Below are 27857 nucleotides of genomic sequence, written 5' to 3'. Positions count from 1 at the left end.
GTGTGTGTGTGTGTGTGTGTGTGTGTGTGTGTGTGTGTGTGTGTGTGTGTGTGTGTGTGTGTGTGTGTGTGTGTGTGTGTGTGTGTGTGTGTGTGTGTGAATGAGTGAGTGATTGATTGTGTCAATGAGTGAGTGAGTGTGCGTGTATGACACGAAGACAAGTTCTCACTCAGTTGAGGATACGTTGTTTGATTTGCATGTTTTATATATAACAGGTTCTCTCATTTAATTTGGGTCCTTTGCTCTTTTTCCCCCTCATTGTTTTCTTTTGAGCCGTTTCTTTACGCTTTTTCCGCCACACACACACACACACACACACACACACACACACACACACACACACACTAGCAATGGCACTCGCAGCACAACGTGTCACCCAAATGCAGCACCGCTCTCATGTGTGCTCACTTGCGGAAACAATGTCCGTATATTTTAAATTCCAACCACTCAATGCGGCCTGGATTTTATATATTTTTTAATTATTCAAACAAATTATCGAGGCAACAAATGCAAATCAATGCTTTTTCTAATCTATGAATTGTTGCAACCCTAATTACACCGAACAAGAAAGTGTGCTTGCTTGTCCTGTTAATCAATAAAATACCTTGTAAAATACCTGTTAGCTTTTTACAAATGTGAGCTAATAAATGCTAGAAGTATACATTTGTGAAACCCTTTACAACACACACAGGACCTAGTGTGTGTTCTTTGAAAGTAGTTTATCAAGTATACTTGAAGACAAAAGTAGCACTGTGGGTTTGTCCCATAAATAATTGAAGCAAGACGCATTGATGTGGTAATCACTGACACAGGGTGTGTGTGTGTGTGTGTGTGTGTGTGTGTGTGTGTGTGTGTGTGTGTGTGTGTGTGTGTGTGTGTTTGTGTGCGTGTGTGCGTGCGTGTGTGTGCGCTGCAGATCCGCAGACAGGGAGGTGTTCAGCTGCTGGTGGACCTGCTGGACCACAGGATGAGCGAGGTTCACCGCAGCGCCTGCGGTGCCCTGAGAAACCTGGTTTACGGCAAGGCCAACGATGAGAACAAGGTGGCCCTGAAGAACTGTGGTGGGATCCCAGCGCTTGTACGCCTTCTGAGGAAGACTGGAGATGTGGAAATCAGAGAATTAGTCACAGGTATGATGACAATAGGTCTATGACACACACACACACACACATACATATGCAGTGTATATCTGCATCTATCTTTTGTAAGGTAACCTGAATGTAAGACAAAACAGAATTTAAGACAATTCCTCTTTTTCAAAACAATCTCTGGTGAGTGTGGGTGGCTGTAAGAAAAGCTCTGACTTGGTTGGGGAGTCATTCGTTTAGTGCCACCTGTTGGTTTTCTTGTGTAAACCTCTAAATTGGTGTTTCTTAACCATAGGGCCGGTGGGCCGCAAGCGCCCCGAGAGGGTCACCAATAAATATCTGTTTTTCAACTGTGGTACGTACAGGTATGTGCTGCAGTGGTACTCAGTTGTGATACGCTTTTCAACCACTTATGGCAGTAATGACAATATCAAACAAACAGAAGAAGTCTGGAGCTAAAGTCCTAGAGACATTTCTGTTGCACTAAAATTATGACTTAAGTGGTGAAGCTGTATTTTCTTCTGTACCTACATTTTTATTGACATTTGATTGATTTAAGACAAATATGTATTATTATTATATATTAGGGGTGTTGGAAAAAATCGATCCGAATACGAATCGAATCGAATACGTTGTGCGATTCAGAATCGATTCTCATTTTTTAAAAATCGATAAAAAAAAAAAAGTTTTTTTATTTGTTTTATTTTTTTAATCAATCCAACAAAACAATACACAGCAATACCATAACAATGCAATCCAATTCCAAAACCAAACCTGACCCAGCAACACTCAGAACTGCAATAAAGACATAAACACGACACAGAACGAACCAAAAGTAGTGAAACAAAAATGATAATTATCAACAACAGTATCAATATTAGTTATAATTTCAGCATAGCAGTGATTAAAAATCCCTCATTGACATTATCATTAGATATTTATAAAAATAATAAAAAAGAACAATAGTGTCACAGTGGCTTACACTTGCATCGCATCTCATAAGCTTGACAACACACTGTGTCCAATGTTTTCACAAAGATAAAATAAGTCATATTTTTGGTTCATTTAATAGTTTAAACAAATTTACATTATTGCAATCAGTTGATAAAACATTGTCCTTTACAATTATAAAAGTTTTTTTTTTTTTTTAATCTACTACTCTGCTAGCATGTCAGCAGACTGGGGTAGATCCTGCTGAAATCCTATGTATTGAATGAATACAGAATCGTTTTGAATCGGAAAAATATCGTTTTTGAATCAAAAATCGAATCGAATTGTGACCCCAAGAATCGATATTGAATCGAATCATGGGACACCTAAAGATTCACAGCCCTATTATATATGATTAATAATTTAGTCAGAATGTATTCATTTTAGCATGATGTAGTTATATGTTTTATCAGTTTTATGAGCCTCTTTTTTTACAGTATATTTGATGAGTATTTATTTTTAGCCAGGCCTAAGCCTTAATAATAAACTTTGTGATTAACACATGGTTTCATATATTTAGGTATCTTCAAGGTTGTGATTGAATACAATTAACATCGAGAGTGGGATGACTTAACTCAACGCTAATATTTGAGTGGGCCCCAGTCCCCTCTGGAGTGGAAAAGTTGAGCAAATGAGAAAGGTTAAGAAACCCTGCTCTAAACCAAAAATATCTTTCTGAGAACCAAAGTCCTCTACAGTGGACAATTGTATGCCCGGGAATGTTTTACTTTGGCAAAATAAAACGGATATAAACTGCAAAGGACACAGGTTTTCAGGTGATTATAAGACAACCCATCATTTTTAGACGTCTTTCTCGGGAAAACAATACCGTATTTTATAGAGTCAATATGGTCTTTGGACCATGTCTTTGCGTTGTGACTTTGCACTTTGAATGTGAACTCTAAATCTGGGCCATGCATTCTGGAAGATGAAAAAACATATTTTCTTTGGAATTGTGCGGAGGTGTTTAACACAAACACTTCAAGCCCCGTTTCACCATCATGTGGCCTTGAGATGTTTAAGCAGCTCGGTGACGTCTTTTCTCCTTCGTAACTTTTCACTCCTAAGCATCGAGTCAACGCAAACACTTCATTTAAACCAAGGTTCTTCAATGTTATTTTCAAGTAGCACGAATGCACAACTTGATAAAGCAATGCAGAGGTGGCGCAGGAAGGCAGCAACTTTGTCATTAAGCATCACGACTCAGGAGTCTTTTTTGTCCTCCTTCTCGTCTTTGTACTCATTTGGCAGATAGTGGAGTTGCAGTAAAATACAAGTGTGTCCTCGTTTTTATATCCTGTCTATTGTGTGTTTGGGTGAGCATGGCAGTGCACACATTTAGTAAGACGCAGACACTGATATAAAAAAAGGCGATAAATATTAGTGCTTTCCAATTATTACTGTATTTCCCGGACTACTTTTTTCCTAAGCTTTGAACCCTGGGGTTTACACTTAGGTGCGGCTAATCTATGGATTTTTCTTTGCTCTCGGCTAAAATATGGAATGATTGAGCAAACAAATCAAACAATGTCCTAAAATGATCCACTTAAAGAAACTGTTCGAACTCAAGGTGTTTACATAGTACAAGTAAGAAGAATCTTGATAAACATCTTGAATCTTATTAAAAAAGTAGAAAATCTGATTCATCTCATTAGAATGAATATAGACATCAATTACCTTTCTGTTTTGTTTTATTAGGAAACAATCAAGGCATGTAAATAAACACTTACAAAATCCATCCATCCATCCATTTTCTACCGATTATTCCCTTTGGTGTCACGGGGGGCACTGGTGCCTATCTCAGCTACAATCGGGCGGAAGGCGGCGTACTCCCTGGACAAGTCGCCACCTTATCGCAGACTTACAAAATCGTTCCATCTAAATATCTCATTTCACACATACGACTTATATATGGGAAAAAAAAAATGTTCTTCTAAAATTTAGTGGGTGTGTCTCATAGCTAGGAAATTACACTACAAAATTGTATTCAGTTGAATCGTAATTGTAATCAAAATTGTAATCATTCAGTGATCTTAAAAAAATAAGTATCAGTAACGGTTTGGCTAATATTCCACGTGTAACCACATGGTATTGGATCAAAATTCAAATTTGTAGTATTGCCCAAAACTAATGTACAGTAAAGTATCCAAACAACAGAAGAATATTTGCTTATTACATTTGAACAAAAGTGTACGTAGAACCGTGTTACAACAGAAAGTAACCAGTTAATAAGAGTAAATTAACTAGTATGTTCGGATTCAGATTCAGATTATTTATTGTCAATTCGTAACATGCACAAGACACATAAGAACTGAAAATTACATTTTCGGCACAGTCCCACTGAGAGCAGACATACGTTACAGGCCAATGGATCAGCCATTTTTACGGCGCTCCTTAAAAAGGTGAGAAAAGGGTGACATTGGGTGAGAGGAGGGGGAGTAAAAAAATATCAGTCTAAGGCTAGACCCTCAGGAGGGGTCCAGACTAAGTGCAAGGAAAAAAACCTCACATAGCATGGCACACATTTAGACATGGCACATATATCACACCAATTGCAACAGAGAGAGGGGGTGGGTTTGAGGAGACTCGCTGACGCTGTATAGTGCTGCTCAGCCATCCACAGCCCCAGAGGAATTAAGCAGTGGTGAAGGCGTTGATTTCAACGGTGGGAGTCGTGTGTGCGTATATACCCAAATAACTTTGGGAGGGATGATAAATGTTTTTGTGTGCCTGAGGCCGATAAAGTTCAGCTACAGGTGTTGTTGACAAAAAGGAAGGTCAAAAGCGTCTATCTTTGAGGAGGCCTCGGGAGATTTTCTTCAGAACAGCCCGTTCCCATGCCAAGGCCATTCAAGGGAGTCCAAATCGTAGATTAAGAAGTTGTTTTTCTTTCAAGGAGACAAAAATAGTGACTTATCTCTCTGTTTGTCCATGCTGGATTTCTTCATTCCAATTAATCATTCCTTCTCTGCAAACTTTTCCAAGATGAGATCCATTTTGCGATTCAATTTAGAAATCGCCCCAGTCTGTGTTCCCATAGCCCGACCCAATCTTTCCATTGGGTTGAACAGCCGTTGGGCCCCTGGAGTGGCTGCCATCGTCTTCCGAATTTGTCGATACACCAGAGCAATGCCCAGCCCAATCAGCAGGTGCCCCCCGATCACAGCTCCAAATAGGTAGATGTCTTTGACGTCCTCGATGGAAAGGGCTGAGAGGCACTGATAACAGTTTTGAGAAAAGTATACAACTGGAAATGATCAATATGTTACTGCATATGTACAAATCAGGAGCCTTTGTAACCCGTTTAGAAATACTGTTATAATTATTTACATACCAAATAATATACTGTGATGTATATCGTTATTGCAGTAAGATGCAATATATATCACAATATACATTTTAGGCCATATCACCCATCACAAATTGTGTCTAATACCTACTAATTCAAATTAACTTTAAAAAAGACCAAAGTATTTGTTTTTAATTACCTAATTTATCTTTTTTGTGTTTGTTTAAAAAAATAATAATAACAAAATAAGTCAAATTAAAAAAAGAAAAATGAAGACCCAAATATTTTTGGACACATGCAATTTTATTAACAGAATGACATACAGGATTTATTTGCTTAGTTCTCTGTAACAGTTTTTTCTATAGCCTTGTCAGGGTTTATTTTTAATTGAAATGTGTCAGCAATCACACCAGTCAGAGTCTTCTCATTCATCTTTGACCTGACATGCATTGACCTGATCACTGACTATAACAATCCACACTGCCTTTCTGGTAACCATCCTTGCGTGAGGTAAAGGAGCATGTACAGTCCAAATTGATTGTGTGTTAATAATCTACATGATTAATGCCATCATTTTTTTGTGGTTAATCACATAAGTCAACTTGTTATTTTTGACAGCCCTACAAAATACGCCAGGTACTTCTGGCAACCGGATTATAATATTTTATGTTATCCAATTCACCAGTCGTTCCGCGAGCCTTTCTTTGTCCTGAATGACAATGAGCTCGACTACATGTATTGCTGTGTTTGCTCAGACAGAACCAAATACAATAGTCGATAGTCGATGTATTCACTAGATGACCTCTTAGTAGAGATCCGGGTGTTTTTCAGGATAAAGTACATTCTTTCTTTGCCCATTCACAACAGAGGTACAGCACACAGGTCACTAAGATAAAGCGGATGACCTCCCTTAATGTTCAGTTAAAGTTCTGACCCCTCAGTGTTCTTCACCCCTAGACATCTCCCGGGAGTTTGGTAGCTCTCTGAGGAGACTATGTCAAAGACAGGAGTGACAACCCAACTGTTGGATTTTGTCTCCCTTCAGAGATAGCAACTTAAAGCATCCCTCCAGAGAGTGATAGTGGAACAAAAGAAATATGTGTGAGGAGGAAAGAAAGAAACTTCAACATTGTAACACATTTTCTGAATCTATGATCATAGCTGTCAAACTAGTGATAGGCAAATGACACACCAGTGAGTGTGTGATGCACTCACTTGCTGTATCGACACAACACTGGTACTGTGTCTGCGCTGGTGTTTCACTATATCGCCATCTGCTGGCATGAACAAGTCACGCGTATTGGAAAAGTGCACTTTTTGGGGATTGTTGCTGTTCGTCCACAATCCCTATGAGAAACAAGTACACACATTACCTTTTGTTTTGTTTGCATTCTAGATAGTAAAAAACTGCTAGCACCAGGCGACTAACAATGCAAGTAATGGGTGTTCTACCATTTCTTCTGTGTAGGCCTCTAAAAAAAACATCTAAAACGCTCCATTGACATACCGAGACCTGCATATCTAAGCTTAGCATTTTTTTTTATTGGAGAACTACTTTTTACTGCTCACAGCGGTTCTGGCTGAAATAAAAAAACGATTGGTAATGCTTGCCACGAGAACTGCTGGTGCTGAGTCTGGTAAAATGTGAAACTTCCATACGCTACCAGCTAAAAATCTGGACTGATGGAAGCAGCTTAGACCCCGCCACATCGCTACGAAGACCCCGCGAGATGCTTTTTTGCTGCCATCATTTTTTATCTGAGAAGTGAGTACTGTACTGAATCTACCAGCTAAACAGGGAACTGTCACATTTGGGGTTGCAGCTTGCTGCGGGACCATTCCTCCAGATGCAACACGGACACTCCGGATGACAGCGTGAAGGTAGAACTATGATTTAATAAATAATACACAGTACTAAACAGACAGGAAATAAACAAAAGAACAAACGTGCCGATCACACGGGAAGCTAGGGCAATATTTTCCCACAGGAGTAGGACACATGAACATACCAAAGTGACGGTTGCACACCGCAAACAACGAATCCACACCGACTGTCGCGAGCAACGTGAATAAATAGCTCTGTGATTAGTGCTCAACAGCAGGTGAACGTGCCGAGCACTAATCAGAGGCAGATTATACCAATTAACAGCCATAATAACCAAAACAAACACCCAAAGTACACAAAACAGGAACTAAGGGAGTGCAAAACTACCAAAACATAACTAAACAGAACATGATCCGGATCACGGATCATAACAGGAACACGACTGCTGAAAGATACAACCATCCAATCTGTTGACATGTTAGTGAGAAAGGACATTGTTGTTATGTTCTCATTTTGTTGATGACTCGTATAGGAACTTAGCATTAGTGCTACATGATGGTTTAGTGTTTCACTTTAACTGACTTTGCTTAGTTAGCACCAATGTTGTTTTTGACAACCATCTTACATTTAGTCTTAGTCTTTTGGACTAAAATGCTTATTAGTTTTAGTCACATTTTAGTCACTTTTATATGTGATAGTTTTAGTCCAGTTTTAGTCGACGAAAACTCAAAAGGTTTTGGTCTAGTTTTAGTCGATGAAAAGTCAAAAAGGTTTTAGTCTAGTTTTAGTCCCAAAAATAAAGAATAAAAAGTATAAGTATATAAGTATAGTCTTTTAACAAATTAATTTAGGTCAGTAAGTATTAGAGATTGCTGTTGGGCAGTGTCACACAGAAGTTGTGAAAATAGCAGCAGATCTATAAGTTCAACCCATTGTAAGCTTGCAGATCTGCTATTTTCACAAATAATAACAATAAAGGAATGGTGTTAGACATATAAGGTTTCCACCCAACAGCAAATTTCTGATCCAAGGATTGTGTATTACACACAGATAAAGTGGTAACAGGGGAATCAAAGTTCATTACTCCAAAAAAGACAAAAAACAAAAACATTCTACGTCGGCAATTGTGTCTTTATTTCTCAGAATTTGTTAAAGTACAATGAACATAAACATGCCCAAAATATGAGTGATGGATGAGGAACACATGCTCAACTTGGGCCTGTCTGCCAGTGCAATTACAACAGATATCATACAACCCCACTCTATCATTAATTTTTGCAAACCATGTAATAAAAATAATGATTTAATTCCTGAGGTACAGCGAGGTAGGTTGTAAGTTATACCAGAGAGTTATACTGTACATACTTGAAAGTATGAAACAAACATGTTCTCAAGTTTTTGGAACAAAATAGCTTTATTAGTACAGATACAGATATGTGATTGTGATATTAAGTTATTTATTGAATTTACTAGTGTTTACAGTACATACTGTAAACACTAGTAAATTCAATAAATAAAAACCACAACAACAGTGTTTAATATGAATTAGAGGAGGGCCTGTCTCATAACAAGAACAAACTTAATATCACAATCACATATCTGTATCTGTACTAATAAAGCTAGCAGACTCTACGTTTAACAGTAACTCGACCTGTTTAACATATCAAGTTACGTGCTGACAGAACGTACTCACAAAGAGATAACCACACCGTCACTGAATGTAAACATGGCTAAACATGCTGCTAAAGTAACACACACATAATGAATTGACATTAGCGTAACAAAAGCTAACTTTAGCCTGAAGTTAGCAGCCCATTTGCGCCTGGAGAATGTGGAAAACGTACTAATGTATTAGCTTACTATGACATTTATCGATTATGTTAACAGCATTTGTAACTTATCTTCGAAAAAATATCCTTGTGGCGAGCCTTAAGGTGCCGCTTAAGGTTATTCATATTTTTTCCGCATATTTTGTGGCCACATTTGTCACTGTCTTCCTTCACAATACCCCCTTTTTTATTATCTGCTGGGTTATATTTAAAATACACCCATATGTTGTCTCTACGTTTGCGACCACCGAGGTGTTGAAACTGCCGCCGTCATCACGGTCCATTGCCTGATGAAAAACAACATTCTGACGTGTTGATCACGTTGTGCGCTGCACGCCAGTTGGTGGGCATGACCAAACAAGGATAGAATGCAGCAGCCTGCCGTAAGCAGCAGCAGATACTTTTTAGGTTTTAAATGACACACACAATAAACAGAAATGTCATGCATTTTAAACGTCTGACAGATTAGCCACTAACATTTTCGTCCGTTCTCGTCTCGTCAACGAAACCTCACACACGTCTCGTCATGTTTTCGTCATCAGAGAGACATGTTTATCTCGTCAACGTCTCGTTATCGTCATGAAAAAAAGTGGCGTCAACGAAATGATTTCGTCATCGTCATCGTCATCGTTGACGAAAACAACACTGGTTAGGACCCAGCTTCTAAAGCCTCTTAGTATTCAGGCTCTAAAATATACGGTTCTAGATCATCACTTGTCCCAGAGTAGTCATTGTTGATTCTCACAGTGTTTGCCATTCGTAGACATATCTTGTCTCGCACAGGTAGTGTGGATGATGGTCAAAATAAAATGTAAAAAGTGCAGTTTTTCTTTAAATGAACACACACATTGAAGTGTTAAGTGACACAGTATTACTGTGTGTTTGATAATGCATTGATGTTTCTGTATCGTTTGACACTGCTGTCAATCCTCCTGTTTTCACCGGCAAACTCCGTATTTGTTGATGGACAATCATATTTCAACCTCGGTCCACTCGGCCTTGCCAAAATTTGGTACACATCGCTCGAATGTATTTTGAAATTGTAATACAGTATCAATATGACACAGCACATATTTTACATATTTTCTTTACAACGTGTCCAGAATGAGTAGGAAGAAGCCAGGCCTATCTAACCCAGTGGTTCTCAAATGGGGGTACGCGTACCCTTGGGGATACTTGAAGGTATGCCAAGGGGTACGTGAGATTTTTTTCAAATATTCTAAAAAATAACACAATTTAAAAATATTTTATAAATATATTTATTGAATGATACTTCAACAAAATATGAATTTAAGTTGAAAAACTGTGAAAAAAAAAAATACAACAATGCAATATTCGGTGTTGACAGCTAAATGTTTTGTGGACATGTTCCATAAATATTGATGTTAACGATTTATTTTTTTGTGAAGAAATGTTTAGAATTAAGTTCATGAATCCAGATGGATCTCTATTACACTCCCCAAAGAGGGCACTTTAAGTTGATGATTAGGGACGGCGTGGCGCAGTGGAAGAGTGGCCGTGCGCAACCCGAGGGTCCCTGGTTCAATCCCCACCTAGTACCAACCTCGTCACGTCCGTTGTGTCCTGAGCAAGACACTTCACCGTTGCTCCTGATGGGTGCTGGTTAGCGCCTTGCATGGCAGCTCCCTCCATCAGTGTGTGAATGTGTGTGTGAATGGGTAAATGTGGAAGTAGTGTCAAAGCGCTTTGAGTACCTTGTAGGTAGAAAAGCGATATACAAGTACAACCCATTTATCATTTATCATTATTTACTTATATGTGTAGAAATCTTTATTTATAATTGAATCACTTGTTTATTTTTCAACAAGTTTTTAGATATTTTTATATCTTTTTTTCCAAATAGTTCAAGAGAGACCATACAAGTGAGCAATATTTTGCACTTTTATACAATTGAATAAATCAGAAACTGATGACATAGTGCTGTATTTTACTTCTGTATCTCTTTTATTCCAACCAAAAATGCTTTGCTCTGATTAGGGGGTACTTGGATTAAAAAAAATGTTGCCAGTTGGTAAATCACTGAAAAAAGGTTGAGAACCACTGATCTAATCCACCCCCTTTTTCACTTCATAGCATTTACTAACACATTCATGTTCTCAATTTGTACACAATCTGCATCAATGTGTTCGAAATACATCAGTTCTTCTCAGGAGTAGTTAAAGCAGTTATGATTCACTCAATGACATGGAAAATATTTTATTTTCAATAAATTCATGGCGTTTGTCATAATTCTTCTTTTTTGTAGTTTGTAAACACTTTTAGTTTGAGCAACCTCTTAAATTGGGTCGTATTACTAAATTGTTCGATTTCTTTACTTAAAGGGGAACATTATCACAATTTCAAAAGGGTTAAAAACAATAAATATCAGTTCCCAGTGGCATGTTGTATTTTTTGAAGTTTTTTTCAAAATGTTACCGGTCTCCGAATATCCCTAAAAAAGCTTTAAAGTGCTTGATTTTCGCTATTTGCCGACCCACTATCCATTTCCCTGTGACGTCATACAGTGCTGCCAATGTAAACAAACAATGGCGAATAGCACAGCAAGATATAGCGACATCAGCTCGGATTCAGACTCGGATTTCAGCGGCTTAAGCGATTCAACAGATTACGCATTTATTGAAACGGATGGTTGGAGTATGAAAGTATTGAAGAAGAAACTGAAGCTATTGAGCGAATAGCTATTGACGCTATTCATAGCCATAGCATGGCCGAATAGCTGCGTTAGCATCGCCGGTAAAAAGTGCGGACCAAACGATCAGGACTTTCGCATCTTGTGACACTGGAGCAACTTGAATCCGTCGATTGGTAAGTGTTTTTTTCGCATTAAATGTGGGTGGAAGAAAACGTAATATAGTTGCAAATGCATCTGCAGGTTATCCATACATCTCTGTGCCATGTCTGCTTTAGCACCGCCGGTAAATAGCATCTTACCATTGATTAGCATAGCATGTTAGCATTGATTAGCTGGCAGTCAACATTAACAAAACTCACCTTTGTGATTACTGTGACTTTATCGTTACAAATGCATCTGCAGGTTATCCATACATCTCTGTGCCATGTCTGCTTTAGCACCGCCGGTAAATAGCATGTTACCATCGATTAGCATAGCATGTTAGCATTGATTAGCTGGCAGTCAACATTAACAAAACTCACCTTTGTGATTACTGTGACTTTATCGTTACAAATGCATCTGCAGGTTATCCATACATCTCTGTGCCATGTCTGCTTTAGCACCGCCGGTAAATAGCATGTTAGCGTCGATTAGCGTAGCATGTTAGCATCGATTAACTGGCAGTCACGCCGCGACCAAATATGTCTGATTAGCAAATAAGTCAACATCAACAAAACTCACCTTTGTGATTCCGTTGAATTTATCGTTGCAAATGCATCTACAGGTTATCCATACGTCTCTCTGCCATGTCTGTCATCGCCGGTAAAATGTGGAGACACTTTGGTACATTAAAAGGGGGTCTGGCGGCAGACACTTTCGCATCTTCGGGCCAACTTGAATCCCTCCCTGTTAGTGTTGCTACACCCTCGGACAACACATCGACAAGGCATGCTGTCTCCAAGGTTCCAAAAAATAGTCGAAAAAATGGAAAATAACAGAGCTGAGACCCAATGTTTACAATGGGTTGAAAATGAAAATAGCTGCTGTATTACCTAGGAGACGTCACATTCTGACGTCATCACCTCCAGAGCGATAAATAGAAAGGCGTTTAATTCGCCAAAATTCACCCATTTAGAGTTCGGAAATCGGTTAAAAAAATATATGGTCTTTTTTCTGCACCATCAAGGTATATATTGACGCTTGCATAGGTCTGGTGATAATGTTCCCCTTTAATCCAATACATATCAGTAATTTAATTCCACATACCGATATGCTAAATGTTTTAAGAGTTGTACGTGCATACATATGTTTTATATTAGATTTTCCTCTAAGGTTATATTTCTGCTCTTTTGTTGAGAGGAATTGTTGTACATTCTTGGGTTTCAGGTTATAGTTTGCTTTGAACATCATTTTAGCTTTTTGCAAATGCACCAAATCACTGAATTTCATTATGTTTTTTATTTAATAAATAAAGGGTTTGTATGTTCTCTATATCCAACAATGCATACTTTTCTAACTGATCGTTATTGTAAAACCGTTAGTGAATGAAATGTCAGTTTGTAATTATGTCCCCATATTTCTGCGCAACAACTCAGATATGGTAACACTAGTGAGCAGTAGAGAATATGAAGTGATTTTGGGTCAAGAACATATTTTGCTTTATTCATTCTAGAAATATTTATTGCCACCTTATGTTGTATGTTTTTATATAAGAGTTCCAGTTCATTTTATCATCTATTATTACGACCAAAACATTTATTTGTTTTGTTATTTCAATTTCTACTCCCTCTATTTGTATATGTGTTTGACCTTCTCTTCTACTGTTACTAAATAGCATTATTTTAGTTCTACTGAGATTCGATGATAGTCTATTTTTGTTGAACCATCTTCTGTTATCATTTTGTATTTGTATGTACGTTGGCATAACACATCCTACAGCCTGTAAAAAATCAGTTTTACAAAAAAAAAAGCAAGGCAGTAAAACACTGTTAGTTGTATGTAGTACTGCTCAAGGAACGATGATTATGCATCTGTTATTTTTCCAATAAATGTCCCATGTTTTGAAATAGAGATTTTTCCAGGCCTTCCTAAAGAGAACCCATACAGTGAAAAAAGCCTTTTGTTGCATTATTAAACTATGACCTTTCTTTGCATTTCCTTGTGAACTTTTTTAATGTAAGTGCTAATTATAAAATAAATAACTTCTTAATGCTGAAATTAGTAAGAAATTCCATTTATTTTAGCGCCAAATGCTGCGCTTTAAAGCTTAACCCTCATTACTAATAGGTGAGTTGCTAATTAGCCAAAGTTAATTGGTTCATCAGACATTCATCAGAGCCAGTGTGAGAACCAAACATGCACAAATGGCAAACATGTGCTGGACTCACAAGCAATAAGACTCCTTCCTTGCTGTTATTGAATCCCTATTCTGTGATTAAAGCAGCTTCATAGGCCTGGGAAATGAGACTGGAAACCTTTAGTTTTACTGTATTGCTGTGTCCCTTCTGAAGTTTAAATATGGACAAGCTTTAATGGCTTCCCGGGGCTTCGTACGACAGAGATAGTCGGAAGTGGACACTTCCAGCCTGTCAGTCAAAGTATGGTCGATGCTGAGGCTCTGGCTGTCAATAGGAGATGCTATCCATGCTCACCTTGAAGTGCTGGACCGTAACATATTGCTTTAGCCTTGGATGTGTTTTGCTTTGAACACGTTGAGAAATGAAGGGTGAGGGCAGCACTTATGGAAATATTTTCAAACTACCAGCTTTAACTATCAAATAGTAAATGACTTACTTGATGCAAATGGCGCTGCTTCCCTTAATTGGTTTGTTTATTAGTTGCAATGTCCATGAACAAATGGAACCCTTGGTGCATTGCAGATACCAAATGAAACTGTATTTACTTTAATCAATTTTCAATTAATCCTTTGTTGAATCTACTACATGAATCCTAAAGATAAAATGCAGACATCAGCAGAAATGGGATGCTTATCGTGGTGTAGACTTTTGTGCTGCTCCAAATGAGTCGTTTGATCCTTTCCCTTGGAATAGGTCCTTGCTGTTGAATTTGAATTGGTAATATTTTTTTATCCCGATAAAGAACATGTGTGCATGTAGAGAGAATTGCTGTAAAAAAAATAAATTAAAAAAAAGGACTTAAAAGTGGGCCATGCGTTTCCCACCGAGGCCTTCAGTGATGTTAGACTTTAATGATTACCTCGCAAAATACCATAATTCATGTTACCACATGACCATCGCTGGAGAAATACTATACAGAAACCCATTTACGCACTACTGGTCATTGAACCATTGGCACCAGCGCCCCCCGCGACCCCAAAGGGAATAAGCCATAGAAAATGGATGGATGGATGGTCATTGTACCACCTCAACAGTGTACAAAATGGGTAATTTTCTGGCTTATTTAAAAATCAATAGACCGGCATCAGCAATTAAAACATATCTTATGTGGAACTGTCAAAATTAAAATTGCAAAAAACATATTAAAAGTGAAAAAATAACAAAATCAAATAATTGAACTCACAATTTGTAGAACCCATAGACACCGTATAAGCCAGTGGTACCCCTCGTAGTCGGTTGACTCAAGTGGAAATGGCATTTCCCCATTTCATCGCCGAGACAGCTGAGCTACCTTCTGGGGTTGGGCGACATCGTCTCACAAGATGTAGTTTCTCTTTTAATATCCTTCTTGAAAATGGCCTTGCAAATATATATCTGTCACCTACAAACGTAATAACCGTTTTGTTCTCCTTCTTTGTGGGTTTAAAAAAGTGAGTATCAGTGATTTCTCTGCTAGCCTGGTATGGCTACGGCTCAACACTTCCGGCTTCAGTAAATTGCAACTTGTGATTGGATACTCACTTCAGAATGACAAGTGAGTATCTAATTATATGCTCGTTAACATCAGGCTTCCTTTGATTGGCTATCGCAACTGTCTATCAACTGTATTTGTTCTCAAATTCATCCGCCAGCAGTCCTGGGTGTGGCTCTGCTGATCTACATATCACCGCCGCGGCTGAAACAAGTGAGTATCCAATCATGTTCAACAACTTGTGATCTGATTGGATATCGCAATTATCTATCAACTGTTTGTGTCCGTTCACTTACAGTGCACAGACGCCCACATTGTTGATTCTGAAGGCTCAGTGCAGATTTGGTACAGCATGGCAACATAAGCTAGCTGAATTCTGATTGGATAAAAACTCTAACCTGAAAACCAAACCACTGGAAGGTGCATAATATGCCATGAAAAGAATATGAATACTTTTAGATATTCAGGGAAAGTAAATTATAAATATTTTTATCTTTAATTATGATGATGATTTCTAAGCCAGAAGAGAAGGTCTTGCTGGCCCTGACGGCCCACCACTGCTTAAAAGTCAAAACCAACTTGCAGTTCAAACCATGTTGTGAGAAGTCAGCTCAAAAATTAACTAATTATTTCAAGTACTTTTTTGTTGGGTCATTTGTGTTTATTGTGATCCTAGTGCAGAAAGGTACCACTGATGGCAAAGAGGAAAGGTGTACTCAACCACAAAACCAGTAATTTCTGGAAAAATATGTCTCAAAAAAATAAACTTGCAGTTCAAATCACCATCATGTGAATTCACGTATATGTGTTTATTGTGATGGAAGCACATAAGAGCACTAATTATAACAAATAAGACGTGTCAAAATGACCAGTAATTTTTAAGAAGATATGCTTTAAAAGACAAACAGACTTGCAGTTCAAGCCGTAGTATAATGAGCTCAAAAAGTATTGTCTACATAATTAATTGGCTTCTATTTGGTTGTTGTGATACAAGAACAGAAGGCCGCCTATGATTGCAAAGAAGGAATCTCAAAAGCTAAACAAACTGGAAATTCAAACCGTCTTCATATTGTCAGGTAAAAGCATTTATTACTTAACTGGCTTATATTTGTTTGTTGGGATGCAATGACTGCAAAGAAGAAATCTGTAAAAAATAACAACAAAACCAGTATTTTGGGGGAAAGCCAAACATTCTTGCCGTTTAAATCTTCATAATTGACTTCAATGTATTTATTGTGATGCAAGCAGAGAAAAGTACCAGTGACGCTCAAGTGTAATCATTAGAGATCGGCCGATAAATGTTCTAAAATGTAATATCGGAAATTATCTGTATCGGTTTCAAAATTATCGGTATCAGTTTAAAAAAAAAAAAAGTAAAATGTATTACTTTTCAAAACGCCACTATATACACGGACGTGGGGAGAAGAACAGAGCGCCAATAAACCCTAAAAGCACTGCCTTTGCTTGCCGGTCCAATCACATAATACCTACGGCTTTTTACACACACAAGTGAATGCAACGCATACTTGGTCAACAGCCATACAGGTCGCACTTAGGGTGGCCGTATAAACAACTTTAACACTGTTACAAATATGCTCCACACTGTGAACCCACACCAAACAAGAATAACAAACACATTTCGGGAGAACATCTGCACCGTAACACAACATGAATACAACAAAACAAATACCTAGAACCCCTTGCAGCACTAACTCTTCCAGGATACAACAATATACCCCCCCGCTACATACCCCCCCACACACACACCTCAACCCCGCCCACCTCAACCTCTCTCAGAGCATGTCCTAAATTCCAAACTGCTGTTTTGAGGCATGTTAAAAAAAAATAATGCACTTTGTGACTTCAATAATAAACATGGCAGTGCAATGTTGGCATTTTTTTCAATAACTTGAGTTGATTTATTTTGGAAAACCTTGTTACATTGTTTAATGCATCCAGCGGGGCATCACAACAAAATTAGGCATAATAATGTGTTAATTCCACGGCTGTATATATCTGTATCAGTTGGTATCGGTATTGTTGATTAAGAGTCGGACAATGTCAGAATATCGGACATCAGCCAAAAAGCCATTATCGGACATCTCTAGTAATCATATTAACATGTTAGGTCATTAGACAGGTTCTGGCTGTTTAGTACAATATCAGTAAAACAATCAATTAAAATGTAAATTATAAAGATGTTAAAGTGTCATTGTTGGTGTCGACCACATTTGTTCTGAATTATAATCCAAGCTCTAAAAGCGCTGAAATATCACAAGGTTCAAGTTAGTCACCTGCCGCCAACCACTTTGTCAACGCTAACGTGTTCTCTCCTGAATTCTCTTTTTGGGGGTTTGCTGTTTAAGTCGTCATCTTTGGGCTTTTGTTCATCAGAAGGTTCCGACCCTCCGGCTAACTAATTCACACGCGACCGCATGATGAAGGCTGTTTAATAAAACATTACCACTTGAGTCCTAACAGGCCTGGTTGCCTGCCTCCCCCCCCCCCCCCTCCTCCTTTTTACAAGTCTTACTCTCATTTATTCATGAATTCATGCAATCATCTCCACATTTCCCCCAAACCACCAAGCTCCTTGGAAACTGTCTGTCATGTGTCTGGAGGGACCTGGCTGGAGCCTAGTGAGAGAGAGGGATTAGAGAGGACAAGATAAAGGAGAGCACACACACACACACACACACACACACTTTCTGGCTGGCACACGCACAAAAAGCTCCAGAATGATGTCATTGTGTGTTGGTCACCTGACTGCCATACATCCAAGGGTCCTGTGGGCTCAGTGGAGCATAGTAGATCCATGTTTCTTGAGCAGGCAGATGTGTGTGCGATAGTGTGTGACCGACCTGAATTTGGCCTACGTGACGCTATGTCCTTGTCCCAAAAAACACTGCAGCCTCTATATTTTTTTATTTTCTTTTTTTTTTTTGCCTGCTTGCACACATTTATGGCTGCAACCTGATTGCAATCACACGCCGACATCGCTAACCTTTCAAAAAACACACGTTCGAGTGTCTCAAGAGTGTTGACCTACATTTGTTGTCCTTACATCCGCTCAATGCCCTCCATGGCGACATTGTTGTGGATATATAGCCACGTTTCTCCTATTTTCTGTTTTAAAAAGAGCACCAACGGCGTTCGAAAGTAAACACAAAATATACAAAAAACAACACATTTGCATCCCAAAGCAACAGGTGGTACTAAAACACACGTTTTAGCCAATCAGAAGCATTCAAAAGTCATACCACACATACACCAACTGCATATACAAAGCCCAAAATCAGTGAAGTTGGCACATTGTGTAAATCATAAATAAAAACAGAATACAATGATTTGCAGATCCTTTTCAACCTATATTCAATTGAATAGACTGCAAAGACAAGATACTTAAAGTTCGAACTGGTAAACGTTGTTATTTTTTGCAAATATTAGCTCATTTGGAAATTGATGCCTGCAACATGTTTCAAAAAAGCTGACACATGTGGCAAAAAAGACTGAGAAAGTTGGGGAATGCTCATCAAAACCTTATTTGGAACATCCCACAGATGAACAGGCTAATTGGGAACAGGTGAATGGCGTGGCGTGGTTCGGTATAAAAGCAGCTTCCAAGAAATGCTCAGTCATTCACAAACAAGGATGGGGCAAGGGTCACCACATTGTGGCCAAATGTGTGACCTAATTATCGAACAGTTTAAGAACATTTTTCAACCAGCTAAATGCAAGGAATTTGGGGATTTCACCATCTACGTTCCGTAATGTCATCAAAAGGTTCGGAAAATCTGGAAAAATCACTGCACGTAAGCGACAATGCCCATGACCTATGATGCCCCAGGCGGTACCGCATCAAAAAGCGCCATCAGTGTGTAAAGGATATCACCACATGGGCTCAGAAACACCTCAGAACACCACTGTTGGTAACCACAGTTTGTCGCTACATCTGTAAGTTCAAGTTCAAGTCAAGAGCCAAAGCCATTTATCAACAACACGTGGAAACGCCACCGGCTTCACTGGACCCGAACCCATCTAATAGGGACTGATGCAAAGTGGAAAAGTGTTCTGTGGTCTTACGTGTCCACATTTCAAATTATTTTTGGAAACTGTGGATGTCGTGTTCTCTGGACAAAAGAGGAAAAGAACCATCCAGATTGTGATAGGCGCAAAGTTCAAAAGCCAGCATCTGTGATGGAATGGTCATTGATGCTGAAAGGTACATACAGGTTTTGGAGCAACATATGTTGCCATCCAAACTACATTATCATGGACGCCCGCCCCTGCTTATTTCAGCAAGACAATGTCAAGTTACATGTTACAGCCGCGTGACTTTGTAGTAAAAGAGTGCGGGCACTAGACTGGCCTGCCTGTAGTCCAGTCCTGTCTACAATTGAAAATGTGTGGCACATTATGAAGCTTAAAATACGACAAAGGAAACCCCGGACTGTTGAACAAATTAAACTGTACATCAAGCACGAATGAAAAATAATTCCATCTGAAAAGCTTCAAAAACGTGTCTCCTCAGTTGCCAAACGTTTACTGGGTGTTGTTAAAAGGAAAGGCCATGTACAAACCCTGTTTCCATATGAGCTGGAAAATTGTGTTGGAGCTAAATATAAACGGAATACAATGATTTGCAAATCATTGTATTCAGTTGAATATGCTACAAAGACAACATATTTGATGTTCAAACTGATAAACATTTTTTTTTTGCAAATAATCATTCATTTTAGAATTTGATGCCAGCAACACATGACAAAGAAGTTGGGAAAGGTGGCAATAAATACTGATAAAGTTGAAGAATGCTCATCAAACACTTAGTTGGAACATCCCACAGGTGTGCAGGCTAATTGGGAACAAGTGGGTGCCATCACTGGGTATAAAAACATCTTCGCAAAAATGCTCAGTCTTTCACAGGAAAGGATGGGGCGAGGTACACCCCTTTGTCCACAACTGCGTGAGCAAATAGTCAAACAGTTTAAGAACAACGTTTCTGAAAGTGCAATTGCAAGAAATTCAGGGATTTCAACATCTACGGTAGATAATATCATCAAAAGGTTCAGAGAATCTGGAGAAATCCCTCCACGTAGGTGGCATGGCCGGAAACCAACATTGAGTGACCGTGACCTGTGATCCCTCAGACGGCACTGTATCAAAAAACCAACATCAATCTCTAAAGGATATCACCACACGGGTTCAGGAACACTTCAGAAAACCACTGTCACTAAATAAAGTTAATTGCTACATCTGTAAGTGCAAGTTAAAGCTCTACTATTCAAAGCGAAAGCCATTTATCAACGACATCCAGAAACGCCGCCGGCTTCTCTGGGCCCGAGATCATCTAAGATGGACTGATGCAAAGTGGAAAAGTGTTCTGTGGTCTGACGAGTCCACATTTAATTTTTTGGGGGGAAATATTTAACATTGTGTCATCCGGACCGAAGGGGAAGCGAACCATCCAGACTGTTATCGACGCAAAGTTCAAAAGCCAGCATCTGTGATGGTATGGGGGTGGATTAGTGCCCAAGGCATGGGTTACTTACACATCTGTGAAGGCACCATTAATGCTGAAAGGTACATACAGGTTTTGGAACAACATATGCTGCCATCTAAGCCCCGTCTTTTTCATGGACGCCCCTGCTTATTTCAGCAAGACAATGCGAAGCCACATTCAGCACGTGTTACAACAGCGTGGCTTTGTCAAAAAAGAGAGCGGATACTTTCCTGGCCCGCCTGCAGTCCAGACCTGTCTCCCATTGAAAATGTGTGGTGCATTATGAAGTGTAAAATACGACAGCAGAGACCCCGGACTGTTGAACGACTGAAACTCTACATAAAACAAGAATGGGAAAGAATTGCACTTTCAAATCGTCAACAATTAGTTTCCTCAGTTCCCAAATTTTTATTGAGTGTTGTTAAAAGAAAAAGTGATGTAACACAGTAGTGAACATGCCCTTTCCCAACTACTTTGGCACGTGTTGCAGCCATGAAATTCTGAGTTAATTATTCCATCCATCCATCCATCATCTTCCGCTTATCCGAGGTCGGGTCGCGGGGGCAACAGCCTAAGCAGGGAAACACAGACTTCCCTCTCCCCAGCCACTTCGTCTAGCTCTTCCCGGGGGATCCCGAGGCGTTCCCAGGCCAGCCGGGAGACATAGTCTTCCCAACGTGTCCTGGGTCTTCCCCGTGGCCTCCTACCGGTTGGACGTGCCCTAAACACTTCCCTAGGGAGGCGTTCGGGTGGCATCCTGACCAGATGCCCGAACCACCTCATCTGGCTCCTCTCGATGTGGAGGAGCAGCGGCTTTACTTTGAGTCCCTCCCGAATGGCAGAGCTTCTCACCCTATCTCTAAGGGAGAGCCCCGCCACACGGCGGAGGAAACTCATTTTGGCCGCTTGTACCCGTGATCTTATCCTTTCGGTCATGACCCAAAGCTCATGACCATAGGTGAGGATGGGAACGTAGATCGACCGGTAAATTGAGAGCTTTGCCTTCCAGCTCAGCTCCTTCTTCACCACAACGGATCGGTACAACGTCCGCATTACTGAAGACGCCGCACCGATCCGCCTGTCGATTATTTGCGAAAAAAAAAAAAAAAGTGAGTTTGAACATCAAATATCTTGTATTTGTGAATATGGGTTGAAAAGGATATGCAAATCATTAGATTTAATTTATATTTACATTTAACACAATTCCCCAACTCATATAGAAATGTGGTTTGTAACACAGTGGCAAAATGCCCCTGTGCCAACTTCTTTGCAATGTGTTCCTGCCATTAAATTGTAAGTTAATGATAATTTGCAAAATGAATACGTTTCTCAATTCCAACATTAAATATCTTGTCTTTGCAGTCTACTCAATTGAATATAAGTTGAAAAGAAACTGTAAAAAATGGTATGCTGTTTTTATTGATAACTTACACAACGTGCCAACTTCACTGGTTTTGGGTTTTTTAAATGATAATGAAAATGTTTTACCACATTTTAAGATAAGATTATTTCACTGATAATTTAGATCCAAAAAGTGTTTAATTACCCACAGACAAATTTGACATGTGGCTAGAATGGACTGTATTTGTGAGGGATGGGCTGAATACTACATTGACCCTAAAATACAATAGTACCTCCATTTATTAGCTTAATTGGTTCTTAACTCAAAACATTTGTATCTAAAATTGATGTCTCCAATTTAAATAGATTGAAAAAAATGTAATTGGTATTTGGCACCCTCAAAACAGCACAATGTATTATGCAACATGCCTTATGAAAGGAAAAACAAACTTTTAGATAATAAATATTATATAAAACAATACATTATATTGATAACATTATATCCTACTAACAACTGCAGTAGTTTTATGAATTAATGTAATAGTGTACAGGGGGGGCTTCACGGTGGAAGAGGGGTTAGTGCATCTGCCTCACAATACGAAGTTCCTGCAGTCCTGGGTTCAAATCCAGGCTCGGGATCTTTCTGTGTGGAGTTTGCATGTTCTCCCCGTGAATGCGTGGGTTCCCTCTGGGTACTCCGGCTTCCTCCCACTTCCAAAGACATGCACCTGGGGATAGGTTGATTGGCAACACTAAATTGGCCCTAGTGTGTGAATGTGAGTGTGAATGTGGTCTGTCTATCTGTGTTGGCCCTGCGATGAGGTGGCGACTTGTCCAGGGTGTACCCCGCCTTCCGCCCGATTGTAGCTGAGATAGGCGCCAGCGCCCTCCGCGACCCCAAAAGGGAATAAGCGGTAGAAAATGGATGGATGGGTGTACATGGGAGAGTGGGCTTTTATGGTCCTTGCAGTTGCTTTTCCGTCAAACACACCATCAGCACCATACAGATTTAGTTAGACTCAATCTGTATGGTGTAGAGTACAAACTAGCAGTGATACACCCAAATTGCTTTGCCAAGCTGGCGACACGTTCGCACATAATTTTGATTTCAATATTTATTTCTTTAATTCTTTATTCTTTCTTTAATTTAATCCACTCTCCGCTCTCTTGTTCACGCTCACATTATTCCTCCCTTTGGTTGGAAACAAAGTTGTGTTGATCTCTAGCTACAGTAGGGAAGAATTTCATACGGCCCCATTCCTGGTTGGATCTCGTGTGAGAAGAAGAGTGGCGGTTAATCATCGCTAAAAATGATGCCACTCTTCATAGTCAGTGACGCTGTAGTGAAAGTTGCCACAAAACACATTTTTAAATATTCAACACTCTACTACTGCCATCTGGGGCCAACATCTATAGGACACCCTCCAATGTGTCACGTTCCATGTGTCAGGTAAACCACAACAAATAGTGCCATATGAATCCCCTTCCTACTTTATATGCTAGAGCAAGCAAGACCAGATATTTTGGTCGGATCTTACGTGTTACACTGTGACATTTGATGCATCAACTAATGCTTGCAGCTTAAAGCATAACAGTTAGCCAAGAGACAGTTCTTATTTTTAAAAACACATGTTAAAATAGTTCTGTATTTCCTTGGAAGACCATTTATTTGTGGTCTTTTAGACGTTGCATGCAAACCAAAAATGGGAGTGTTTCTTCCTGGCACACGCGGATACACCAGAGAGAGAAATGAAAGGAGTGTCTCCAAGGTTGGGCAAATTAAAATTTTAAGATAATGAAATTAAAATGTGATATTCTTTTTTAGTTTTTTCTCAATTTGTTTTTTCTTTGTTTTTTGCCCCAAATATTTGTCCCAAAATGGATAACGACAAGGAGTATTTTACTGTATTTAGTGTTGTCTTATATTCTGGTCAATACAGTAATTTGTGTGGAAATTGACTCTACATTCTTGGATCTCTTAGGCTTCACTACAGTGCTATGAATCTGTTCCAAAATATCAGTTGAAAACCGATTCGTATGGAAACCGAAACTATTTTTCTCATAGAAAATCATGTAAATCCAAAACAATCTGTTTGAGGCACCCGCAATGTTAACATAAAACACTTTATCTGGAGAATGATTTTATTTTCACATGCAGAAAACAATCCAAAATGCATTAATGTCGAATGAACTCGATAAATGAGCATTTAGCCTCACGTAATTAAGCTACATTCTTTTAGCATACCAATGAGGAGCTTTACTTTTTGTTTTTCGATGGTAAGCGGCTTCCTCTGGGGCTTAGATTCTATATCAGAAGCCTTAGGCACATAGTGTTTTGGACAAAGTAGTAGGACTATATTAGACTGACCATAGGTCTTCTTTTCCGTAGATATATCCTCTTTTGCGGTACTTTCCGGATTGTCCGGGCGGGGTTTCTTAAATGCCTCAAATGTCAGGCATTTTGAGTCAGGGTTGCGTGTATTTTCAATGTACGTCCAGGGTTAAGAGAGGTTAAATACAAAACAAATTGTGATGGTGTGCGCACGCAGCAACATTCGTGAGGAAGGGGCAGAGACAGAGAGAGCGGGATGGAAGATAGATTGTCAATCAAGGCATACTTAAACAACAGCCATACAGGTCACACTGAGGGTGGCCGTATAAACAACTTTAAAGGCCTACTGAAATGAGATTTTCTTATTCAAACGGGGATAGCAGGTCCATTCTATGTGTCATACTTGATCATTTCGCGATATTGCCACATTTTTGCTGAAAGGATTTAGTAGAGAATATCCACGATAAAGTTCGCAACTTTTGGTGGTGATAAAAAAGCCTCACCTTTACCGGAAGTCGCAGACGATGACGTCACAAGGGTGATGGATCCTCATGTCCTCACATTGTTTTTAATGGTAGCATCCAGCATCAAGAGCTATTCAGACCGAGAAAACGACAATTTCCCCATTAATTTGAGCGAGGATGAAAGATTCGTGGATGATGATATTGATAGCGAAGGACTAGAAAAAATAAATAAATAAAATTAAATTAAAAGCGACGGCTCCGGGTGGTGACAGTGTAAGCATTTCAGATGTAATTAGCAACATTTACTAGGATAATTCTGGAAGATCCCTTATCTGCTTATTGTTTTAATAGTGTTTTAGTGAGATTGTAAAGACACACCTCGAGGTCGGATGGCTGCGGTGAACACGCAGTGTCTCATAGAGAAGCCGAGGAGCCAAGCTCACAGCTGCCTTTTAAACAGCTACTGCAGGAGGATGAATAATCCAATGATGTCTCAGGTAAGATATATATGACAATTGTCTCATCCAAAAACATGCTGGTTGACGTAGAGAAACATGCTCGCTTGACCGCTCTGTGTTAAAAACAAAGAAACACCGGCTGTGTCTCTGTGCTAAAGACATCTGCATCACACTGCTTTCCACCAACAGCATTGATCTTTATAGTCTCCATTATTAATTGAACAAATTGCAAAAGATTCAGCAACACAGATGTCCAAATTACTGTGTAATTATGCGATAAAAAGAGACGACTTTTAGCCGTAACTGGTGCTGAGCTAATATTTCCTGACAGTCCGTGACGTCACGCGCACGCGTCATCATTCCACAACATTTTTAACAAGTAACTCCGCGGGAAATTTAAAATTGTAATTAGGTCAACTAAACCGGCCGTATTGGCATGTGTTGCAATGTTAATATTTAATCATTGATATATAAACTATCAGACTGCGTGGTCGTAGTAGTGGGTTTCAGTAGGCCTTTAACACTGTTACAAATATGTGCCACACTGTAAACCCACACCAAACCAGAAAGAAAAACACATTTCGGAAGAACATCTGCACCGTAACACAACATAAACACAACAGAACAAATACCCAGAACACCTTGCAGCACTAACTCTTCTAGGATGCTACGATATACACCCTCCCAACCCCCTAAAAAACCTCAACAGATTACCTCACATTAAAAATTCCAATCTGAAAAATATTTTTGGTGGAAGATTTTGCATATTTTGTGTGTTTGCCATAAAAAACATAGTTTTGTTTGACAAACAAACAAAAAAACTACTTTAAAAAAACTAAAACATTTTGAAATGAGGTTGATTTCGACTCCAGAGATTTAAGCGTAAAATATAAAATGTATGTATGCCCTGGCACACCACTATCATCATTTCATGGCCCAAGCGAAACACTTTTTACACTTTTATACCGAAATAAATACACCTACAACTTATTAAATAAAAACATAGGAAAAACTACTAGCAGCGGTAAAGTTTAGATCCATGAAGGAAAGAAGAAAGTTAATTAATGTTTATAACTGAATACATTTACATATGCATACAAAATTGACTTCTTGTTATATTATTTCTTTTAATGAATTAAGTGACGTTTATGACAACCTTTTTCCAAAACACAGTATATAATGTGAGATATAACAGGATAATGCATAGGTTTATCGTTTGTTTTCAAAACCATTACAAAAAAGTGGGACCCCAAAAATTCCAAATGGGGTCCTGTGGACGGTCCATGGGACCCCATTTTGAAAATTCCTAGCACCAACACTGATGTCAACAGCGGAGAAAAAATGCTTTATTTAAATAAATATATTATGTATAAAGCAAGTTCAAGTATCATTGGCAAATTTTCACCTAGTCCCGCTTTGGCACACATATGTGTGTCCTCTTCTTGGGATATCAGACTATGGTCAGCCTAGACTATAAATCAATCAATGTTTATTTATATAGCCCTAAATCACAAGTGTCTCAAAGGGCTGCACAAGCCACAACGACATCCGCAGTACAGAACCCACATAAGGGCAAGGAAAAACTCACCCCAGTGGGACGTCGATGACAATAACTGTGAGAAACCCCCCCCCTCATGGACATGATATTGTGAAAGTCCAGTCCATAGCGGATCCAACATAACAGTGAGAGTCCAGTCCATAGTCGATCCAATATAAGAGCGAGAGTCCAGTCCATAGTGGAGCCAGCAGGAGACCATCCCAAGCGGAGATATAAATTAAAATGGTGTATTTTGAGAACGTGAATCTTACAACAACTCGCGATTAACTTAGTCTCCAATTCTTGGGGTGACAAGTATTTTAGATCTCAAACAAAGTGGGCGTGTCACTACCGACATTCGCACGGTCAAGCCTCCATGTTACTCAAGATCTAAACAGCCAAATCAATCCTCCGTGCAGCTGTGAGCGTTAATCCTTGCAGTTACGAAGCAGGTCGGCTTCGCGGCTTGACGCTCGAATAGAATTATAGCACATTCATATAAAAATACTTATATTCCCTTTTTAAAAGTTTTTAGAGTGAATCGCCAAGAGGAGAGGGAATGCTGTGTCGTCAAATTTTAATCCTATTTTGTAGACATTTTAGTGACTGGAGTGTGTTAACTGGTGCAGGCGCTCGTGACAAGTGAGCAAGGAAAAAGACATGCCCGATGGCTCAAACAAGGGGCCGATTAGCGCAAATCGACGGCAAAGGTTGCCATGGAAACGTGCACGGATGTATCGAGCA

General features: G+C 39.2%; 1 protein-coding gene across 7 annotated transcripts in view; it reads left to right on the top strand.

The window, feature by feature from the left end:
* ctnnd2a (catenin (cadherin-associated protein), delta 2a) overlaps positions 1-27857 on the top strand; it is a 747299-nt gene that overhangs the window by 544639 nt on the left and 174803 nt on the right. For all 7 annotated transcript variants that reach the window (XM_061922003.1, XM_061922001.1, XM_061922002.1 and 4 more), the window contains exon 14: positions 917-1130. In XM_061922003.1, the coding sequence (XP_061777987.1) occupies positions 917-1130 (214 nt within the window). The remainder of the gene's footprint in view (positions 1-916; positions 1131-27857) is intronic.

Source organism: Nerophis ophidion, linkage group LG15 (assembly GCF_033978795.1).
Source record: "Nerophis ophidion isolate RoL-2023_Sa linkage group LG15, RoL_Noph_v1.0, whole genome shotgun sequence".
Lineage (NCBI taxonomy): Eukaryota > Metazoa > Chordata > Actinopteri > Syngnathiformes > Syngnathidae > Nerophis > Nerophis ophidion.
Note: the sequence above shows the minus strand (reverse complement) of the source record. Positions and strands in the feature narration are given on the sequence as shown.